The sequence below is a fragment of the Bacillus rossius genome, chromosome 3 (genome assembly GCF_032445375.1).
Source record: "Bacillus rossius redtenbacheri isolate Brsri chromosome 3, Brsri_v3, whole genome shotgun sequence".
In the NCBI taxonomy this organism is placed as follows: Eukaryota; Metazoa; Arthropoda; class Insecta; order Phasmatodea; family Bacillidae; genus Bacillus; species Bacillus rossius.
This window is the reverse complement of record NC_086332.1, coordinates 49699102-49721307: the sequence shown is the minus strand read 5'-3', so window position 1 is coordinate 49721307 and position 22206 is coordinate 49699102. Positions and strand designations below refer to the sequence as shown.

General features: G+C 37.3%; 1 protein-coding gene across 1 annotated transcript in view; it reads left to right on the top strand.

The window, feature by feature from the left end:
* The first annotated feature begins 5239 nt into the window (after positions 1 to 5239).
* LOC134530658 (insulin-degrading enzyme) overlaps positions 5240 to 22206 on the top strand; it is a 56701-nt gene continuing 39734 nt past the window's right edge. Inside the window, 7 exon segments of the mRNA XM_063365692.1 lie at positions 5240 to 5452; positions 7180 to 7346; positions 7959 to 8166; positions 10048 to 10217; positions 13314 to 13436; positions 14635 to 14837; positions 18849 to 19049. Of these exon segments, the coding sequence (XP_063221762.1) occupies positions 5379 to 5452; positions 7180 to 7346; positions 7959 to 8166; positions 10048 to 10217; positions 13314 to 13436; positions 14635 to 14837; positions 18849 to 19049 (1146 nt within the window). The 5' untranslated portion in view covers positions 5240 to 5378.

The window sequence follows — 22206 nt, the reverse complement described above, 5'->3', positions numbered from 1 at the left end:
CTGCTGGCTCTCGGAGCGAAAGGCAGCCTGACGTTGCGCCATCTTCATCTTCCTTCTTCAGGTCAACAGCAGTACTTCTCAAGCCAGGGTGGGGGGAGGGACCCAACCTCGCCACCCAAAATCCACGAGACGGTTGAAGGTCGCGCCGCTCGAGGCTACTGCTGCCACACCTACAGCAGCCCCAGCTGGAGGTTCCTGATGTCTTCCTTCAGAGTTCCGATGCTTTTCAATTCCGTTGCGCGCGCAGCAGTTCACAGCTCCGCAAGTTCCAGCCCGCATTTCGTCTACACTTCGCATTTTTGCAGCACATCGAGCTCCCCTGCGGGCCTTCGCCGACGAAGCTGCTTCCTGTCACGCGCCGAGCTGCATTCAGGCTACCTTTCACACCGACAGCCGTAATAATTACTCCGCGGACTGCTATTGGTTATTCGCAGCCACCCCAGCGAGATTGCAACTCTCGGGGTAGGCTCCCGTATCCGCCACCCCGGGACGCGGTCGGTAGCAGTTGGCGCTGCTAGGCCGCCCCCAGCACGCACACAAAGCCAACACGCACTGCCAGCCTTCGGATACCCAATAGGGCGCAGGGAGCTACCAATCAACAGCTCGCGAGAGAGATGCGCACGCCACGAGAGACGACCACCAACATGTCTACGCCGCTTTTCATCACTGGGGCGAAGCCCCTCAGCGCGGGGGAGGTACAAGCCTTTTTAGGGGCTCTTGTCCTCCCTTTTTGTCATCATACATTTTTGTGAGGGGGTAGAAGGAATGAACCCCCTCCCCCTCTTGTCAAGTTTGTGATGGTTGCTGGAAGCGAGCACACTCCCAGCTGGTCTTCGAACAGAGGAAAAATGTTGCCATCTTTCCCCCGGGTTTCCTTTTGGTTTTCTACCCCCCTTTGCCCACTAAGGATGAGGTCGAACGCAGGTTTACCCCCCCTGCGCATTTGCCCTAAGACGGTCGGTAATTTAGAAAAATCGTGGGTCTTTATTTTAATAGAATGGGTGAATTTAAACATTAAGCCGAAAGTGTTATTTTCAAGCTAGTCGGTGGTCGGGGAATGCGTCCTGGTCTCCAAAAATAAAATAATGAGCAAGTAATGAATTAATGAATTAATTAATAATTAATTAATTAATTGGTGTTGGCTTTAAATTAATTTCATGGCTTGGCTGTGACGAGGTCGGTGCTTCGTTCGTTGTGTAGGGAAATTGGCTCTGGCCAATTATTTGCACAGTTTTTCTCTGCTTAGATTTTATTTATTAAACTTTTGCGGAATTTAATAATATTAATTTTAATTTTATTAACTGGTTATGTATGAATTTATTTGGTTATTTATGTGTTGGTACGAGAAAAATACCGCGAGTATTGTGGTGAAAAAACTGGCTGATAGTGGCGAAGTCGGTGCTTCGCTCTGGTTGGCTGGTGGTATTTGGCTCTAGCCAATCACAGCGCAGTCCGTTCTGCGGGCCGGCCGCGGTGTTTGCTGTGAGTTTAACACGCGATGCTGGATTCCCGTGGCTTGGGGACAGGTAGTTTTGGTGTTGTCATGGCAATTGCGACCTTATTCGCAGCCCGTGAAGGTCGTCAGGGCCTGAACGAGCAGGAGGGTTTTCATAGAAGGATCGGAGACTGTATTGGCGAGGAGCATGTATGGTTTGAGGTGTGACATGAAGGAGGCAAAGTTGGTTTCGCGGAGGAATTTTAGTAGGTCCTGAAGGTCAGAAAGTGCAGACGGGATGCCACTACAGTCGTCGCGAGAGGATGTACCGGGGGTGGGGCGGGGAGTGGAGAGGCGAGCTGCGGGATCGCCAGATTTTGTGCTGTTTTTAGCCGCCTGTGCGTAGGAGAATGTGGTCTGAACTGGTCTTGAAGGTGGAGCTGTCGAGAGGAATGGGAAGCTGGCTGGCGAGACTTGAGGGACATTCTGTTTTAGTTTTTCAACTCGCAAGTTTGCGGAATCCTGTCTGGCCTGGACTAGGTTGAGGTATATTGGGCAGAGTTTTGAATTTCCCTCATGAATACCTTTCCCTTTGCAATTTGCGCAATTAGGGTTTTTATCGAGATGTGGACAGGCGGCGTGAGTATGGGGCCCGGCGCAGTGTTGACAACGTGTCGCCAGGCGGCAGAAGTTTTTGGTGTGCGAAAACTGCCAGCAGTTTTTGCACTGGGCGACATCAGATACTCGTTTTTTATACTGAGTAACGACTACTCTCGTCATGTTGATCACAGATAGTGTCGTGAGAGGCGGCAGGGTGTCGTTCTTGCTAGCCGTTACGCAGAAGCGGGGAAGGGGCTCCTCCCAGGAGTGGGTTGGGTCGACAGGGTCAGTGGTTCGTGCCTTGAATTGGTAAACGTCCAGGACTGAATACCCGCGCGCCTCGAGGTCCTCTTTGATTGCGGCTGTGGGAGTCTGCTTTGGCATTTTGATTACCACTTTTTGTGGCAGCTCTGAGGCCGTGCTGAAGGTGTAGAATGGTATAGGGGCCGATTCAAGATACTGTTTAATCAGGTGGTATGACTGCTCGGTCTCGCACGCGATCTGAAGCCCCTCCCGCACAAGGGCTAGTTGTGCGCCGCCAGGGGCCAAGGCTCGCACGCGAGTGACGAGCTGGTTGTAAAGACTGGTATCGGGTACGACCAGCCTCAGAGCGTGCTTGTTAGTTCGCTTGGCGCGCGGGGTGGCAGGCTGTGCTGCTGTGCCCTGTGTGCCAGTGGGGCCTGCAATGTTCTGTGATGAAAAATTCTGTGCGGTCGCAACTGCGGATGCAGGCTCACGTGTAGTAGCGCCGTGTGTGGTCTGAGTTGCGGGAGATGTTGAATCTAGAGCTGACCCTGCCGTGGGGGTGGAGGGGGGGCCCGCTGTGTCAGCGAGCGGCTCGTAACGGTTCGAGACCGCAAGGGGCCGCGGCGTGGTCGCCTGCGGAATTTTCCGTTGTCTTTTGGTTTCGTGTTGCCATCCTTGGGTATTCTCGGGGTGCTCCCTGTCCATCCTTGCACTGTCTCGTAAAAATGCTGCGTACAATTCCGCTGAGACTGTCATGGAATTAACTGAAGTCCTGGAGGTAACAGATTCGCAGTCTGAGTCGGGGTATGTGCCTGTGTCCATGGTTGCGTCCGTGTTGTCCTGGGAGGAAACGATTAGATTTATGGTGCCGTGCCTAACGGACTGAAAACTGCCGCCAGGATAGGCTGCGCCGGGTGGTATTTTGTCTGGCATGGACCTGGCTGGGGGTCCCTGCTCGCTCATTCCGCCAACCCCCCTCAGGGCCGGCTCTAGGGCCCGGTCGTGGGAGGGGCAGGAAGCCACGGGTGTGTCCTGTTTTCGGTGTTCTTTAGGGGCAGTCTGAAGAAAGTGTTGTAAATCTATTACGCTGTAAGAGGACTCGCCGCTGACCCAAACGGGCTAGGCTCGAGGTGGCCGTTCGGGATTAATAACCTCCCTCAGGCCAGCTGTCACTCTTGAGTCCGCGAGCTAAGAATCGAAGCGATGCGCAGAGAGGAGGCAGGGCCGCACTCCGACGATGCTCTCGACTCAGTAGTTGTGATGGAAGTGGCAACCAACATGTTTAAGCTTGTTAGCTCGCACAATTTATACACGTTTCGTCTACAATAATTTGTATTAAAGTTTTACATATTTCTATCTCTTTTTATCTTTTGCATTTAACAATATTATTTCCACATTTAAACAATATACTTACAAATTATACTTAATAATCTACCTAAATATTTACAATAATAACATATATAAAATAACTATAATACATTGTCTCTTTATATTTACAACTGCCATCTGGTGACGAGTGGTGGCACTACCAGGGCCATGGCTGGAGTGTTGCGCCGCGGACAGGACTGTGACCCGGGTTTTTTATTTAATAAAGAGGAGGTACGGCGTCAAACTTAGATTAGTCTTTGTTAATTTTAAAGTGGTTATAATTGTAAAATAAATAAAATAAAGTATGTAAAAATGTAATATGTAAAGTAATTTAATTTAAAAAAAAGTGGCTTAATCCTTTGAAAGGTTGCCGAACATTCGTTTGGATACGATATGATTATAAATGTGATTTCAATTTATATAAGTTATGAAATACTCCAAACTTATAAAATGTTCAAAATTGTATAATGGCATTTTATGCATTATATTAAATTCAGAATAAAATATAAGTTATAAATTAAAAGTTCTGTTAATTAATACATTTTAAATTTGGTACAATATACAAATTCAAGATAGGTAACTCTTTATTTATATTTGTTAACGAAATTCGAAGCCATGTATATCCAATATTATCTCCCAGACTTTGTTGTCAAATATATTTAGAGACGGCAACTTGATTGACAAGGTTTTATAAAACATAATAATATTTTTTTTCTAAATTTCAATGCAATATTAATTACATATTTTCTACTTCCAAATACTTTTTTTTTTATTTTTGTTAAAATAAAATTGAAATATTCATGTGTTAATGTTTACAAATTTGACACGTGTAATGATATATTGTAAACTAATGTTAACCTCATGTGTAACTAGTGGTGGGCTTACCTGTTACTTTTGAGTATCAGTGAAATCGGTTCCAGTGAAATTTAGGTTCCTGTGAAATTAAACGGTGAACGGTGAAATCTTTCTCTAGTAATGCTCGTAATCGTAAACTGCTTCCACGCACCGAAAAATGGTGAAATAAAGGGGATAAGTGAAATCACTGCCTCTCGGTGAATGATGAAATTAAATACATGCAATGTTTTTCACAGAAACCTTTCATTTTGTTTTGAGTTTATTTCGAGTTAAAATTGAAAAATACTACATAATTATTATTTTAAAAAAAATATTTTTAATAATATTGATTCCATACTTAAATCCCTGTCCTTTCAGTTCAATAATATAACGAACACATATTAATTTTAAAACATTTATGAGATTTCATTATCTTCCGTGATATTCTGCTAGGCTTTCATTCGGTGAACGGTGATTTTTTTTACTGTAATTATTACAAGTATGCAATTCGTATACTCCACATACAGTTTTACTTCAAAATATATACATAAAAAAATGATTGTACTAAGACTGAAAACGTCAGAAACTCAATTCAACGATTATGTGGACACTAAAAGCTAGTGGTCGTATTACTGTAGGTAATCAATTTCACCTAATTTCACTGATACTTGTAGAAACTGGTCGCAGGTATACCCGTGAAATTTTGATATCGGTGAAAAAGTAACAGGTATGGATTTCACTGCCCACCACTATGTGTAACATTCTATGGTGTAAACTATGTGCTTGTTTACTTTTTACATAGTAAACTTTAAGTTGTGAAAAGAAGTGTAAGATACGTTATATAAGTCAAGTCTATAATCTATACCTTCATGAGACGATAAACAGTTATTAATGAATGATTTTTAAAACATTTTCTAGGTTTAGGGTAGTAATTTATCATGTTAGTTGTAACTTTGTGACTGTGTACAGGTTAGTAACACATCTGTTTTGTATGAAATTTTGTTTTAAAAAGGCATACAATTTTTGAAATAATTAATGTGGAATCCACCCCCAACTTATATCTAAATTAAATGAGTTTACTGCGCTACATAGTTTTGAGGAATTAAGGTAGCATACACTAGAGTATTTAGATACAACACTAAAACATATGGTACTGTGAAATAACCTCTAACACACTCGTATATGGGAACAGCTGGTGATATTAAAAAAAAAAGTTTACGGCCCATTTTTGTTAGTAAATAACGGTAATTATCAGACGTCGTGGCTTTTTTGAATGGAAAAAAAAAATCAGGGAACATGGTTTTCACACATTACGCATGTCCCTAAATTTACTCCCAATGGATGGTTTCGTAATTCCTTCTAGTTTGTGAAAAAATTAAAATTTTACATCTAACATTACAATCCTAGCTTTTACGCTGCCACCACATTCATTGTTAACCCGCGATAAGTAGGAATGTATGTTTTCCATATATAGAGACTTTTCGAACTAACCCTGAAACCTGTTTCTTAATTCCTAATGGTTTGTGAAAAAATAACAGTTTACAGCTTACAATACAATACCTATGTATTAATGCAATTGCCGACATTCATTGTTTATGTTTAACCGTGTGGTTTTTTTTAAAAACTCTTTTGGAGTTTAATGTAGGTGTTGTAATAATGAAATTTGTTTAAATAATGACTGTATTGCATTTGTAAAAAAATTTTAATGCTAGTATTTCATGCTTGTTTAATTAGTTAAGTATGTAATTGTATTACAATATATTTGTTTTGTTACATTGCATTTAAAATACGTAATATTTTGAGTCGTGCTGTAAGGAACGAGTCTAATGCAAAATTTTGAATTGAATTGTTAACGTTGTTCATTTTCTGTGAGGAATATGTGCTGTACACTGAAGTTTCTGACACATTTAATTTTGCAGTCTTTCCATTGAATTCTTTGATTACAGCCATCATATATTCTGTGTTCTTTATGGCTGGTGTTACATGTATCCAAGTTTATTCCTGGATTCTGAGGTCTTGATCCTGATGGTATGATCCTGTGGTACATGTTGCTAGCTGTTTTAATTTTGTATGTCGAGAGATCCTGTACTTACATAACAAAAATGTGTGATATAAAATTTTTTTTTGATTGTAAAATTTATACAAAGAAAATACAAGACCGGACAATTTTTTGTATTGTAATATTCGAGTTTTTTTTTATGTCAAGGATCTTTCGACATACTAAATTAAAACATCATGTACCACAGGACCATATACAGCATCATGCCATTAGGATCAAGAAATAAACCTTGATATGAGATACAAAATAATTCCTTTAAAGACATTTTTCTTCACAAAAGTTAGTTATGTAGTGAGATAAATTACACTGAAAGGAAAGAACATTTGGAATGCTTCAGAAACAAAAAAAAAAGACAGTAAAAATATGTTTACGGAATAAAGTAGTTCCATCTTGAAGATGGCAGAGGTTAGCTGTTAAATTAAATTATAAGTTTACTTTTATAAAAAAAAACTGTTGATGTTTTTGCTGTTCAGTTTTGAGTTTACAAGCAAACAATAATTACTGATGGACCAGTTAAGTAAGTAAAAAAGTCGGAAATAAGCTGTGAAGCTTTGTGCGATGGAGCAGACAGCCTTGAACAGCACGGCAGCAGCTCCTTGGCAGCGAGTGTGGAGGCGTGGTGTTGTGGCGTGTGCAGACGGGGCTCTGGCATGGCAGGCGTAAAGCGGCGGGTGAACAACATCGTCAAGTCGGCGGAGGACAAGAGGCTGTACCGAGCGCTGGAGCTCACCAACGACCTCAAGGTGCTGCTGATAAGCGATGGAACCACCGACAAGTCTGCAGCGTCGCTGGATGTCAGTGTGGGTGAGTGCTCGTAGCACGTTGTCAAGATAGCACAACGCACATTCAGGAGAACAAGGGCTCAAATTCTTGAGCCAGCCATCCTGATTTTGGTTCACATGGTTCCCCGAAACCACTCCTGGCAAATGCTTGGATGGTTCTGATTCCTCCCGCAAGTTACTTGCCATGTGTCTCTAATGACCTTTGCTGTCGACAATACATTAACTAAATATAATTAAATAAAAATATTCCATAAGTGTGTCATCTCTAACTAGAGCTATATCCTGAGAATTGCAGCTATGTACTTATATCTTGTGTCGTCGTGAAAGCCACATACAACTGTAAAGGTGGTTCCAAGATAAATATTTTACTGTTTAGTGCCTGTAACTTTATTTGGTATGCTTGTAGTAGAATGTTATAAAATGTTTTATGTTTAGAACTTTAAGTATTGAAAACTACTGTTTTGAAAAAACAATAAGATATGGATAACTTCGTTTTCTGATTTACTATGTGGTTAACTGAATCATCAGCATCCAATTCTGATTTAATTTTTGTGCACAGATTGGTCATTGACTGGAAATTCACTGTGTAGAACACATGCATCTGATTGCAGTGGTGTTTGTTTTCTGGTGGCAGGCCACCTCAGTGACCCGAAGGAGTTGCCCGGCCTGGCACACTTCTTGGAGCACATGTTGTTCCTGGGGACGGAGAAGTACCCCTCAGAGAACGAGTACAGCAAGTTCTTGTCGGAGCACGGGGGGGCCTCCAATGCGTGCACCTTCTCCGACCACACCAACTACTACTTCGACGTTGTGCCGGAGCACCTGGCAGGGGCGCTTGACAGGTGAGATGCAGACTGCCGGCAGCGTCTTGCAGGATTACATGCTTGGGGTCGGCAAAATGCACCGAGGGCTCGTGTTTGCAGTTGTCGAAATCGAAACGCACTCAGTAGTCTATAGATTCTAGAGCTTGTTCTTATGGCTCGGTCTTACACATCATGTTGATTTTTGAGTTTTCTCCTCATTACTTTTATGTAAAGGCTCCTTCTAAAATTTCAGCTTAATACCTCATTTGCATTTGTTCTACCATGAATATTTTCAACAGTCATAGTAATCATAACTTGTGCAACGTTTTACACCCATGATATTAAATTGAGTGAATATCTGTTATAATTATTTGTGGTGATAAGTACACGTGCAGTTAAAATTTTAGACATAGCCCTTAAAAAAAAGAATTACAAAAAAATCAAAATAGCATATGAGGCAGAGCATTGTGTGCACTGCAGTAAAAACTAGGAAATGCTTCATGAAGTTTGTTTTGATACAACTAATAAAACATATAACTGTTAAAGATTAAGAATTATCATTAAAAGTTTCACTATTTAACAAATATAGCTGTTAAAATTTAAATAATGTGATTTAAATATTATTTACCCTGTAAATTGTTGGCCTCACATATTCATATTTAAATTAGAAAGAGAGCATAAGTAGTAAAATTCAAACATTGTAGAATAACACACATTCGTCATGATTTTTTTAATTTTTATGATGTTTACATATTGGTTATTATTGATTCTGGATCATTTTCTGATATTTTGTGTATGGTTCATGTTCTATTTTTACCCTTTTAAGTGAAAACTACATACAATTTGTGTTAGTTTCAATTTATTAATTACACATTAATTGGTTAATTCTTTTACAAATAATGTTTAAAATCCTACCAACAAAAAAGACAGTCATTTTAACACTAAAGATCATTCACAAAATATGTGCTCACAAGTGCGATAAGCTCACAATGTTACCAGGGCCGGTGCGTCCATATAGGCGAACTAGGTAACCACCTAGGGCGCAAAGTAGCTGGGGGTGGCGCAGCACGACACATAACAGCTGATATAATATGTTTAACGATTATTGAAACTAAATGAAAATGGATTTTTGTAACAGTTTGGAATGTTTATATTGATATAAGTAATTATTTAAAGTCCACGGTGACCTGTTTATGATTTGTAATATGTAAAAGAGTAAAAAAAAACACAAGCCTGCTTACATTTGATTGTTGACAAAATCTTAGGCTTATGTGATGTATTTTGAGGCAAGGAAATTTTTTTTTCGGGTGTCCGGAGGGGGGGGGGGGGGGGGGAGGTTGGGCATTAAGGTTTTTCGCCTAGGGCACCAATTTACCTTGCTCCGGCCCTGAATGTTACTGAACACTCCGAACATGCTAGAGCATTTGGCAGACTAGATCATATGACCAGTGAATTAAGGTCTGATGGTGATGAGCTCCCAAGCTTAGGTCATTTCACTTTATACTTTATAGCCAGGGAATACTTGACTAAACATAATAATACAATTATTGTCATTCTTAAGAAAGGTTTGTTAAAATATATCCATAAGAGGGCTGAATATTACAGTGGAATCCTGTTAGTTATTAATAATGCCAGCTTCCTCTGAGAAAAAAATCATAATGTAAAATACTGTTGATATTAAGGTTTAGGTAAGAAACAAAGTTAACTTAATAAATACACTTAACAGGGAATGTTATAACCTGGTTGAACCATGTATCAAATTAAAGTTGCATTTTATCTGTCTAAATAAATTACAGGAATATAAAATAAATAATTTATTATGATAAACATGTCTAATTTAAAATGTTCGTTTAAGTCACTGACCTTTGTCGGTTACTTGATTTGGACATAATGCTAATGAAATATGAATGGGGAGTTCAGATTTGCGCAGTTCTTCCTGTGCCCACTGTTCACCGAGAGTGCAACAGAGCGCGAGGTGAACGCCGTCAACTCGGAGCATGAGAAGAACATCCCGAACGACTCATGGAGATTTGACCAGCTGGATAAGTCTACTGCCAGGCCAGACCACCCTTTCAACAAGTTTGGGACAGGTACAGCAGAAGTAGCTACACTGTGTATATTTGAGTGTTGTTATTATTTATTTAATTTTTCTACTTGTAATCATATGAAGCATTTCTGGATTACTTATATTATCATTATTTATAAGTGCCCTTTAAAAGTTAATTTATGATTATATTGATTCAATGGATTTTTTAAAATAATGTAAACTACTAATACAAATTTTATCATATAGTAGTTTTCAGATGCAATTTCTGTATACAGTATAAGTGAGTTGTCTTAGTCATATTTTAAATATGTAAGTTTAACTAATTTGTTATGTGTATATTATTTGTACTTTTTTTTTTTAAATTTGTTTTGATGGTTGAATCAGTTTCTTGCTACATAAATGGAAATTTATTTTCCTTCTCTGGTCTGTGATGCCCTAAAATCAGAGGTTATTTGTTCTCTTTGTCACATGGTTTACTGAGATGCCTCTACAAACAATTCAGTGTTGGTTATTAATTTTTCACATGAGTTTAAAATTTAATATAGATCATTTGTAATTTCACAGTTTTGATTGTATATCAATGTGATTACAATTAAATTATAATTTTTCACTTTAGCAGATGGTAGTAACAACATAAGGTAATATAGTATCAGATACAAATTTAATTTACTATGCCCATCCACACTGTAGCTTTGTGAGCTCTGTACTAACAGAGGTTTATGTACAATTCAACTTGTACAGTTAATTTTTATTTAAAGTTATAGGTTTTCTGGATGCAACCCAGATTGTTTTGTCATTATGTATCACCTCCCCACCTTGCCATACCATTTTCCTTCTCAATAGCCCTGGTCATCACTTTGTTTCAGATACACTTGATCCCCGTTTTTATGAACCTGGTTTAACAAAGGTAGTGATTTTACAGATACATTCTCGAGAACTGTCAAAACATTGGAAATTTTTAAACCACTATACTAATAATAAAAAGAATTAAAAAAATCACAATGAAAGCTTTAAAAAAGTTTTGTTTTGGGCTTTAATACTGTCAATTATGTTCCTATAATAGAAACAAAAAATAATCAGACATTATGTTTAAAAGTATTGCAGCAGTAGTTTCTGCGACGTAAGCAGGTGCGTGCAAAACTTTTCCGGCTCGGCTGGCGCATGCCTACAGCAGCAGCGACATCATGACATTGTAAATGACTCCCCTCTCCTGCTTTACATTCTTCAAGACTAAAGTTCATCCCTCCCATAGACTCAAACCTTCTTGTCTCCCCCATTTTAATATTTCAGCATTCCCTTCCCTCCTACGACCTTCTTCGTGAGAAACTGTGAACATCCTTTCCAACCCACCTAACCCCCATTACCACCACGCATGCAACAAAAGCCAGAAGACCTCATAATGTTGTATAGTCAATCACGGTAAAATAAATTTTTTAAGGCCCATGCGATAGCCATTTACTGTTAAAAAATTCTATATAATTATGGCATCAGACATTAAATTTTAAAAAAATATGGATTTATACACTGTGTTCATAAAAAAGAAAAATTTCACGATCAAGCAAAAGTTTGAAATAATTTAGAAAATTAAAGAATATAAGGTGTTGAAAGTCAAAGTCGATACTATCTATGCTCTGGAGCAACAAGAATTCAATCATCAATGCTGTGTGGGTGGAGGGTCATAACGTAAAGGCGAAAAACCTTAAATGCTTAAATGTTCAAATTTTTTTGATTTGGAAATTACAGTAGTTGATTGGTTCACCCAGCACAGAGCACATGGTGTACAATTTATTGGGTTAATGATTTTACAGAAGGCTCTCTGTTATGCCTTGTGAATGGTTTTAAACTCAAGGCCTCCAAAGGGTGGATGGAAAGATTGAAGAGCCGCCGTTTATTTAGGTTTAAAGTATATTATTTCACAAATTTTTGTATGGAAAATTTTAAACTAAAATGTAAAGTGAGTTTTAATGAATGTGTTAGTCATTACAGTGCAGTGTTTATTATAACCACAAAAAATGATTGTGATCACACATGAAACAGTATAGGTGTACACTTCACTTTGTGCTTGTTTCCTCTATTGTGGAAGTCATTGTACGTTCATAAAAATTTTTTAATGGCGAGCTGTTAAAGATAAACATATAAAGTTGTTAAGGGGAAGCCATAGAAATGCAATGCAGGAAATTCTTCAAACATATCAACCAGGCTCTGGGCAAGTATTTTCTAACCAGTAGTAGTTCTGTTGCTCTTTTCACCCCTCCTTTATGTCTCCCATTAATATTGGATAGAGGCGTATCCTTGGGTGGAATGAATAAAAGAGGGGAGGAAAACAGTATCGGTGGTGGCAAAAAAGAAGCTGGGAAAGGAGCCAGAATACATAGTTCACTTGTTTATTTTATATGACAAATGTCTAACATGTGTAGGCCTGTAAAAAAAATACGAGCAGTTATTATGTATTAACATTCCACATGCTGTTCACTACTATTCACGGATCTTAGAAATAACAAGTGTGTATGAAAGGCTGGCATGATTACACCGCATGATACGCTGTAATGTACAGTAGATATTTTTCAATGTTTGCTACGGGAGAGACGGTAACACAAGTTCAAGCATCCAAGACTGGCCGCAGCGTAGAGGAGGGTGGGTGGAGGGGATGACAGGCGAGTGAGCGGCCGACTGGCCTCGCGGCGGCGAGTTGGCAAGGATTTTTTTTTTGGGGGGGGGTGGGGGGGGGGGTGACCAGCAGGGATTCAATATTCACACGCTGAAATCGAATGTTTTTTTTTGTTGCATTAATAGTATTTAATATTTTTATATTTAATGGTATTTTATTTTTAAGACCAAATACACACAAATAATACCAGATCTATTTAGTTCTAAGGTAAGGCAACAATATTATTCGTAAGGTTTTGGGAGGGGAGAGAGGTTCAAAATGCAATCTGAGGAACAGTGAGCATACATAAGATCGGGGGTCTGGTGTACTTTCTTTTCTAATTTTTGTAACATTTATGTGGCTTAGTTTATTGGTACACTACATCATCAAAGCAGTGTAGTATATTGAGTTGGAAATAGCATTGAAGATGTTAGAGATACACTTGAGAAATAAAGTAAAGTATTGGAGTATTAACATTGTTGGTGTGAGCAGGCAACAAGGACACGCTGGACATCATACCCAAGCAGCTGGGAATCAACGTTCGTGAGGAGCTGCTCAAGTTTCACGACACGTGGTACTCGTCCAACATCATGTCACTGGCCATCTTGGGGAAAGGTGAGCTAAGGGAGACACTTCTGTTTGGTTGTACATGGCTCGCACCCTTTTGCGTCATCTTGGCAGTGTGAACAACAAGGTGTCAGGGCCAGCCTCTTTGCTTGGGTCATCCTCTGGAATAAAATGGTTTAAACAAAAAGAACATTTTATGTATTTGGTCACTTTTTTCCTCATACAGCAATTTCCAGATAATGATTACATTATTCAACTTTTTTTTTTGTCTGTATTATTTTTATGGTGATGCCTATAATTTGATATCAGGAAAAGAGAATAGTTTCTAAATGTTTTTAAATGTTTCTAATGTTTTTAAATGTGATTAGAAAATCATTATAATACAATATCCCATTTATAATTCAGCTAAATCTTGCCAGACTTTTTCTCAAAATCATTCATAGTGAGAGGCCAATGCTAAATTTTGTATATATATTTATTATAATATATCATGTATTAACAGTTCAATATAAAGCAGTGCAATTATTAAATACCAGAGTAGTGGGGATTTTCAGGTGCATTGTGCGAATACTTGTTTTTTGATGTGAAGGGAATATCAAATGAAATGTTTAAAATATTTGTGATGTCAAATTGAATTGTGAATATTGTTCTTGCCAAATAACATGTATGTATTATATAAAATACATGCTTGAAATAATAAAAATAATTGTTTAATGTTTCACATTTTATGTTTGAACTGGTTAAGTGATTAACCAATTGAATTGGGCCTTATGTATAAGATCTTTCAATTAAATTTATAAAATAACAGTGCGTAATATTAATTTTGAGCATTCATCAGAACATAGAGAGTGCCACCTTTTGATATTTTTAAGCAACCAACTTTATTCAAGCAAAAACATTATACAAAAAAAAATTAAATATTTTCATGTCCGAATCTGAGGCCTCCAACAATTTAAAGCTTTGCAACAAATGCGAAGCTTCATATCAGATGCAAAGCTTTGCATCACATCCGAAGCTTCAAATAAAACGGAATAGCAAATTTCGTGGCGAAGTCAAATCGGAAATTGAATATTAAAAACTAAAAAGAGTTTTGATTTATTCGCTTGGTCGAAGCTTCGCACAGGCTCAATTGTAATGAGATTTCACTGTTTTTTCCTTGAATAATATTCTGGCCAGAGTCCAGTGTGCAGGGGTAGGGGAAGTTGGGGGAGTGTACGCAGCACACACGGTGTTTGTGTGGCTGCAGAGAGTCTGGACGAGCTGGAGGAGCTGGCAACAGGCCTGTTCTGCGCCGTGAAGAACAAGAGCGTGGCGGTCCCGCGCTGGCCGGATCACCCATACGAACGCGAGCAGCTGCAGAAGCGGGCGTACATCTTGCCGGTCAAGGACGTGCGCAGCCTCAACATCACCTTCCCGATTCCCGACTTGCAGAGCTACTACAAGGCCGGGGTGAGGCTAGTGTGACGTCAGCAAACACAGTGTAGACCGCGAGTAGTAGAAAAATTTGCAATATCCATGAATAACATGACTTTCAATTCGACATTTCAAACAAATTTTCTTTTTAATCGTTACCAATAGATACAGTAAGCGATTCTCATCAACAACAAAATTCAAATGAAAAGAGTGTACATTAATGAAGCCAAAGAGATTCGCTGAGTGATTTGTATTGATTTTCTGCAAATGCTTTTTATATGCAACAATTAATCTGTGATTGTTATTAAACATTGTTAAAAATACTCTATGTATTTCTATTTATATGATCAGTTAGCTCAAGCAGTTAGCTAGTTAGCTAGTTTTTAAACTTAACACTGTAATGATTTAGAAGTATTGCAACATTTTTTTTCCTTTTAATTTATGCCATTCTTTTATGGTACCTTGTGTGTTTCTGTCTTTTAAATTTTACTTGATTTTGCATTTTTTGTATTAATTTTTCTTTGACTCTTGTGCAATTTGGAGAGAGAAATTTCACTGTATGTTTAAAATTTATTTTAAAAATATTCTATATTCATGAATGATTTGATATTCCATTCAAAATTTAATTTGAATTAAAATATAAAAAACAGAATTCACAGAAGCCTACCACATTGGTGATACCTGGTTTCATATCCTGGACAGTCCATCCTGATATGGATTTCCCATGGCTTCCTGAAATTACTCAATTGCTATTTAGCACTTTGGAATTTGAAAAATAGTATTTGAAGGACATTTAAGGGGCCCACCTCGTGGGGTGTATGTGTGTTAGTAAGGCGGGATCATAAGCACGACGTTTGCCGGTGTTTCTAGCACGGTATAACCTCTAAGCACAAGGCTCTGAATTGGTGCACTGTCTTCTCGTCGTTGCAGGATAATTGTGAAATTTAGCGGTGACCGTAATATATGGCAGAGAAATGAAGATAAAGGTGTAATGGAAGGCCCTTAAGTGCTTTCAAGAATATTTATTTACCTGTGTTTTAGCCTAAAAATTACTTTGAAAACACATGTTTTAGGCATTTTAACTCTTCTAAAAAATACAGTTTAAAAACTAAATTTGAAATTAAAAGTACTTTTCGGCCCTGAGCAAATTTTTTAATCTTTTTCGTAAACAGACCCCACTTTAATATCTAGTGTTGTTTTCAAATCGCATTGTGTTTCCTGAAGCTCTGCATACCATATGTGTGTCCAAGTAGGCGGGACTCTTAAGCATGTTTCTTTTTTGGCAGTTTAGATTTGTTAGCACTGGCTCTCGATAGTTATTTTGTGTCTTCTTATCTTAATCAAGAGATTTTCTAATAGTGAACATTAGCTATTGGGCCACAAATGATACTAAATAGTATGCAATGTTACAACATTGCCAATGTTTTTAAATGTGAGCAGCATCTAAGCATTTTTTTTATTTTTATTTATAAGCAACACTGGTGAACCACATGTGCAGAACAAGAAACATCTGTGCAACAAAAAGGTGTTACTTATTAAGAAATAACATCACCATAAAATTGTTTTAATGTATAGTTGTAAAAATAATCATAGTCGCAGTAGAGTTAGAGAAGGTGCCGAGTGGTGGTGCTCCCTGGTGGCAAAAACCAGGATTACCAGAGGCCTTAATTTATTTCGAGAACAATACGACAGGTGCCGCACAGGGTTCACAGCAGGGGGTAGTGGTTTCTAAGTCCTGTCCGTAAGAATCAGTGACACAATAACAGGCAAGACTAGGACGGGGGGAGATGACACAGAAATCATATGCTGATGTAGTGGTGAGACAATGTTACACGTGGTAGGGGGGAGGGTAAGAAAATGCTAGGTGTTGCTGAGAACCATGCTTACGCAGGCTGGATGCACAGCGCCGCCGCGTGTGTCTGGCGCGACAGGAACGGGAGCCCGGATGCAACGAAAGTTGCAGCGCCTGCGCCGGGCGCTTGAAGCCGGATGTGAAGGCAGACGGGGATAATCCAGCACGCTGCTAATGTGTCGCTACTGGCAGCGTAGTGCGGTAGTGCTAGCAGCGGGCGGTGCTTAATGCTCAATTGATAAAGGCCCCCATTTTTATTGAAATTGATAAAAAGTACGAATAAATAATTACATGAGATTGTGCCGAGAAAATGACTAATTTGTAGTACAGTTATTATTGTTTTATTTTACTCCACAGTGTTTTTCTTTCTAATTGTCGCCATCACACATTTTGTCCCAATTAGTTTCTTGATGGGTTTTAAAAATACATTTTTGTATAAACTGTTTTCATCTTTCTTGTTTCATATTTTTATCTCATTACTCGATGCACACAGTTCTCAGCTAGGCAGTAGTGGATTTTATGTCCAGCTATTTAATTAAAAATCTACAGTACATATTTCTGCAGTGTAAATTTGGTAAAAATAATTTTTTTTGTTATTGTTTATATTTATAAAGTAACCAGCAATACATGTAAGCTGTTTTATTGTTAATTAAAAATAGCCAAATAAGAATTCATTAATCTGAAATCTTTTCAGTGCATTTTTTTTTTATTTTTTAAAAAAAAACATACTATTTATTAAATTTTTTCCTGTAGCCCATGTGGTTGTGGTAATTATAGCAAAATATTTAAGTTTTTTTATATGTAGTTTTAGTAATGGATTTCACACAGAAGAGATTAATAAGGGACTGATAGAAATCGAAAAATATTTTATATTTGTGAATAATTTATTAATTTGACATTTTAAATCAAATCACTTTGTGATTATTTGTTACCGATTGATACAGCAAATGACACTTGTTCACAAAGATTTTAATGAACAGAGTGTAATATTAATTAATGAAGGCAAGAATATTCATTGTGAAATTTGTATTTGTTTTCTGTAAATACCGTGTTTTCTCGCATAATCGTCGCACATTTTATTCTAAAATCAAGTTTGAAAAGTAGGGGTGCGACGATTATGTGTAAAAAAAAAAATTTGTTTGGTAAAGTTATTCATAAAAACAAAACCCGTTCATGGAAAGTACGTTTATTTAAAAAAAAGAAATGGAGTATACAAGAGCACGCCAAACAATTTATATTAATAATTCATTAAACAAAAACCTTTCTTCTACTTTAAATAGAAAAACCAAACTGTGACGTGAACTAACATGTAGCTTGCCACGAAAGAGTGCGGGCCGTCAAATGTAGTTAACTCGGCACCTGACAGAGAGCGCACGATGCATGCAATCGGCGATATATCGATATTCGACTACGTGTGCTCACTCTATACGGGAAACAACATAACCAAACATGTTTACAAAGCAGTACACCGCGGGGACGCAGACGATCAGAAAAAGGAAATAACTTTTAAAAATGTCTTTAAAAGAAAATTTACACGTCAGACAACTTCGTATTTCCGTTAATTAAATAAAAGTGGTAATGTCCGGATAAATATTAGATTTCTACTTTAAAATACATCATTTTATATGGAAAAGATACCTACACAAAGCGCTCGGCATCTAATAGCGGGACCAAAAACATAATTCGACGTTTACACTAGAAGTTTTTTTATCCCAAATTTGACGGCCAAAAATATATGTGCGACGATTATGCGATAAAATAGGGTAGGTCATACTTTTATGTGCAACAAATAATCTTAGATTTTAATTAAAAAATATTTAAAATCTCTGTTTTAATTTTTATAATCAGTTTGAACAACAAATCAATTTTTAATTTTAAAATATTGCCACGTTTTTATTTTCTTGTATTTTAAACAACTCAATTATGAATATGTTTCTGTCTTTTTAATTTTACTGTATTTTGCATTAATGTTTTCTTAGGCTCCTGTCAAATTTAAAGAAAAAATCACTTTCATTGTATGTTTAAATTTGATTCAAAAATGAAACATTTGATATTTGTTAATAAATTTGAATGGAAAAAAAAAAAAAAAAAAAAAAAAACATTTTCACATGAGCCTACTGATACACATTCATTGAGTGTTTACTTTGTGTGACATAAAAAAATTAGTTAGGTGATGTAAGTTGGTTGGTGTGTAGCCGGGGTACTACCTGAGCCACCTGATTGGCCATGAGGGCCCTGGGAGCCTGCTCTCCCTGCTTAGAAACAAGGGTTGGTGCAACAGCCTCGTGGGTGGGGCCAAAGTTGGCTCTCGCGGCTTTGGCTTCTTCAACATCGTGGTTGACCTGACTGAGGAAGGCATCGACAAGGTGGATGACATAGTCAAGCTGGTTTTTCAGGTGAGCTCACCTTATTTATTTATTTATTTTTCTAAATACCAAATTTAATCCGTTTTTAAATGCACTTTCTTGTTGTGTCCTTGGCGGTGGCCAGAGGCACTGGTGTGCTTGAGAGGCAGAGAAGTAGCCCCAATGATAGGCCAGTAGCTGTTCCTCCTTGCCCCTCGGCTGCCACGTTGCCTGGTCCACTTTTGATCTGCTCTCTTGCTCAGCGTGGAAAAGGGGGAGGGGAGAAAGTCTGGCGGAGAATTGATGGCGGTCTCCGAAAGGTCACTCTAGGAAAGGAAGGTCGCTCCAAGGCAGGAGGGAGAGAGAGAGAAAAGGAAGGATAGTTCAGCCAAATACCCTGTCCAACTTTTAAGGTTTTCATTTCCCCAGATTTCTCTGGGAAAGGATCTCTGACATGACTGGTTGACCTCGAGTATGTATGTACATACACACGCACAGGCATACGTACATGCACACGTACACCATACATCATGGATATGCATACGTACATAGATTATTTACATTGCATGTACAAATAAAGGGTTTTGGGTCTTGTGGGACTCTTCAAATATCATATATCATTATACGTTTAACATTTACCCTAGATGTACACAGACTTTAAGTCCGCTTAATATATATTGTTTGCTTATCCATCCACCTGCCTTCTATGGACGAATGGTGACACTACCTCCCTCATAGATGTGCAGCACAATTGGTACAAGTGATGTTGTGTCGGCAGAGGTCAAAATGGTGGACTTGATATATATAAAACTTTTTGTTTTGAAAATGTGATGATACATAATTACAATTCTATCTCGCCCTCCATTTTTTCAAGTTACGTGATTCTAAGATACACTATTGTTATGACTTTAAAATGAAGGCATATCTAAAACGTATAGCAGTACTGTAACTAAGGACTGGTATTCATAGTTGTGTCTTGAGTAATGTCTCGAGACCATCATGGCAAAAACTGTCTAGTTTCTCAAGGCGGCGATTTCAATATCCATGTTTCATAGTCCATGAGCAAGATGAGCTTCATGAAGACTGCGTGCTTAAGCAAGAGCTTGTTTGACGTACTTATGGCTTGTCGTAACACGTACTTAAGACAGCCGAAAAGACACTAGTATACACAAACCTTGCAGACTGGACTCATTTGTTAAAAATTCTGCTGCTTTTCACACAGAGCACTGAAACCTCAGAATTGGAGGCTATTCACAGTATCAAGATGTGAGTATATATCACTACATTTGAGGTGTGTTAGTATGTTGTGTTGGGGAAGTTTTGTATTGCTTGAATACTTTTGAATTACGTCTGGAAAAACAGGTGTTTTGCAACCACAAAGATGCACACCTTCTAGTTATTACAAAGTGCTAAAATTATGGTCCCTTCAGGTTTGTAATAATGAGGTTTGACTGTAGTACATCTCAACTTGTGTGACTTGAGTTGAATGAAATTAATAACTTGCTATACTTTTGTCTTTCCTGTGCAAGTATAACATTAAGACATAATGTATCTAACAATTTAATAATATCCTATTTTCAAAATAATACAATAAAATAGGTTAAACTGTTCATTAAAATAGCTCTGCTACATTTTTACATTTTTTTTTTGTTGCTAATACGACGTAAGAAATAGTTTAACCTATTGTACCATACTATTTATGTTGCTAATCTAAACTAATCAATCATTTTCACTACAGTGTCTAGCTAACCTAACTTAATCAACCATTATCTTGGTATTATCATTTGTCAAATATAACTACCCTAAACTAGCATAACCAAAACTATTAATACTGAATACCTACTTGTTTAAATGCAATGTGCCTTTACAAAATGATCAAAAAACACTTCAGGTTTTGAAAAATTTTACAACTCATTTTAATTTTTTTTTTTGTAAATGGCACTCTGTTTCAGCTTCAGGATAAGGTACCGTAAATATTAGATGGATAAAAATATATTTAACTACACAGCAAGAGATTTAAACATAAGTAAAAAAAAAAATTATTTTTAGAAGTTTTGCAATAAGTTTGATCGAATCTGATAGTGTAGGTTACGTAGGAAGGAATTTGAAATTTTTTATAACCCTTTTGTTACTTCAACCTCCAGCAGTAATATTTTGTCTCATCAAAAATTGTTCAGACAATTTTTTTTTAATAGTGTTGGAGTACTTTTGCACCCCTTGCAGTAATAATTGCTCATATCAAAATTTATTTTCAACAAAATTCATCATAATATTAAAAAGGTTAGAAATAATAAGAATGGATTTGATAGTGTACAGGATACATAAGTTATATATTTTTTTTCTATTCCAACCCCTGTTTTTTTGCCCTGGCAGTAATGGTTCGTCTTGGCAAAAATTGTTCAAGAAGAAAGTTTTATATAGTATTTAGAAGATTTACAATAAACTGTAACAGATTTAATTGTGAAGAAAATTATAAATAATGTCCTTTCACCTCAGCAGTATAATTGGTCATATTAAAATATATATTATGTAAATAATTTGGTATTGTTCTAACAAGATGTAACAACTTCATACAGATGCTATATTTATTTTTTAAGGGAGTTCGTGAACATGTTAGTGTCCATGCCACAGTTTTTATTCCTAATTTTTAATGACTTCTGTAAGTCAGGAATGTAGATTTAATTTTTCTGATGGTGATATGTACATTATAAACCATCATTAAACTCATCGCCTTCCACATCCATTGTACTTGTTCTGTAATCAATAAATAAACAAATTAATGTTAATATCTGCATTGAAGAACAACATTGCGATAGGGTGAAATGTAACAGTCACTATGAGAGCTAGTTGTTTTATAGCCAAACTTTTGGCTTGTGTGCTTAAATTCTGTGTAACTTCTGTGACAATTGAATGTGAATATCGCAGTGAAAACACATGGTAGTTAATAGTGATTCGAACCTCAAACATTTGATTTATAGAATTTGTAATGCTATGATAATGTCAAGAAATAAATACATTGATGTGAAGATTAAGAAAGTTGAATTATTTGACAGTTAGTTGTAAATAAAATCAAGAAAATTGAAATTAAGATGTTTGATTTAATTTTCATAATTTATTTACTGTAATAAGCGTATATTCAAAACCAGTCATGAATTATAAGCAGTTTGTGTTACTGTAATCATTTAAATATCAAGGTAGGTGGTATGTG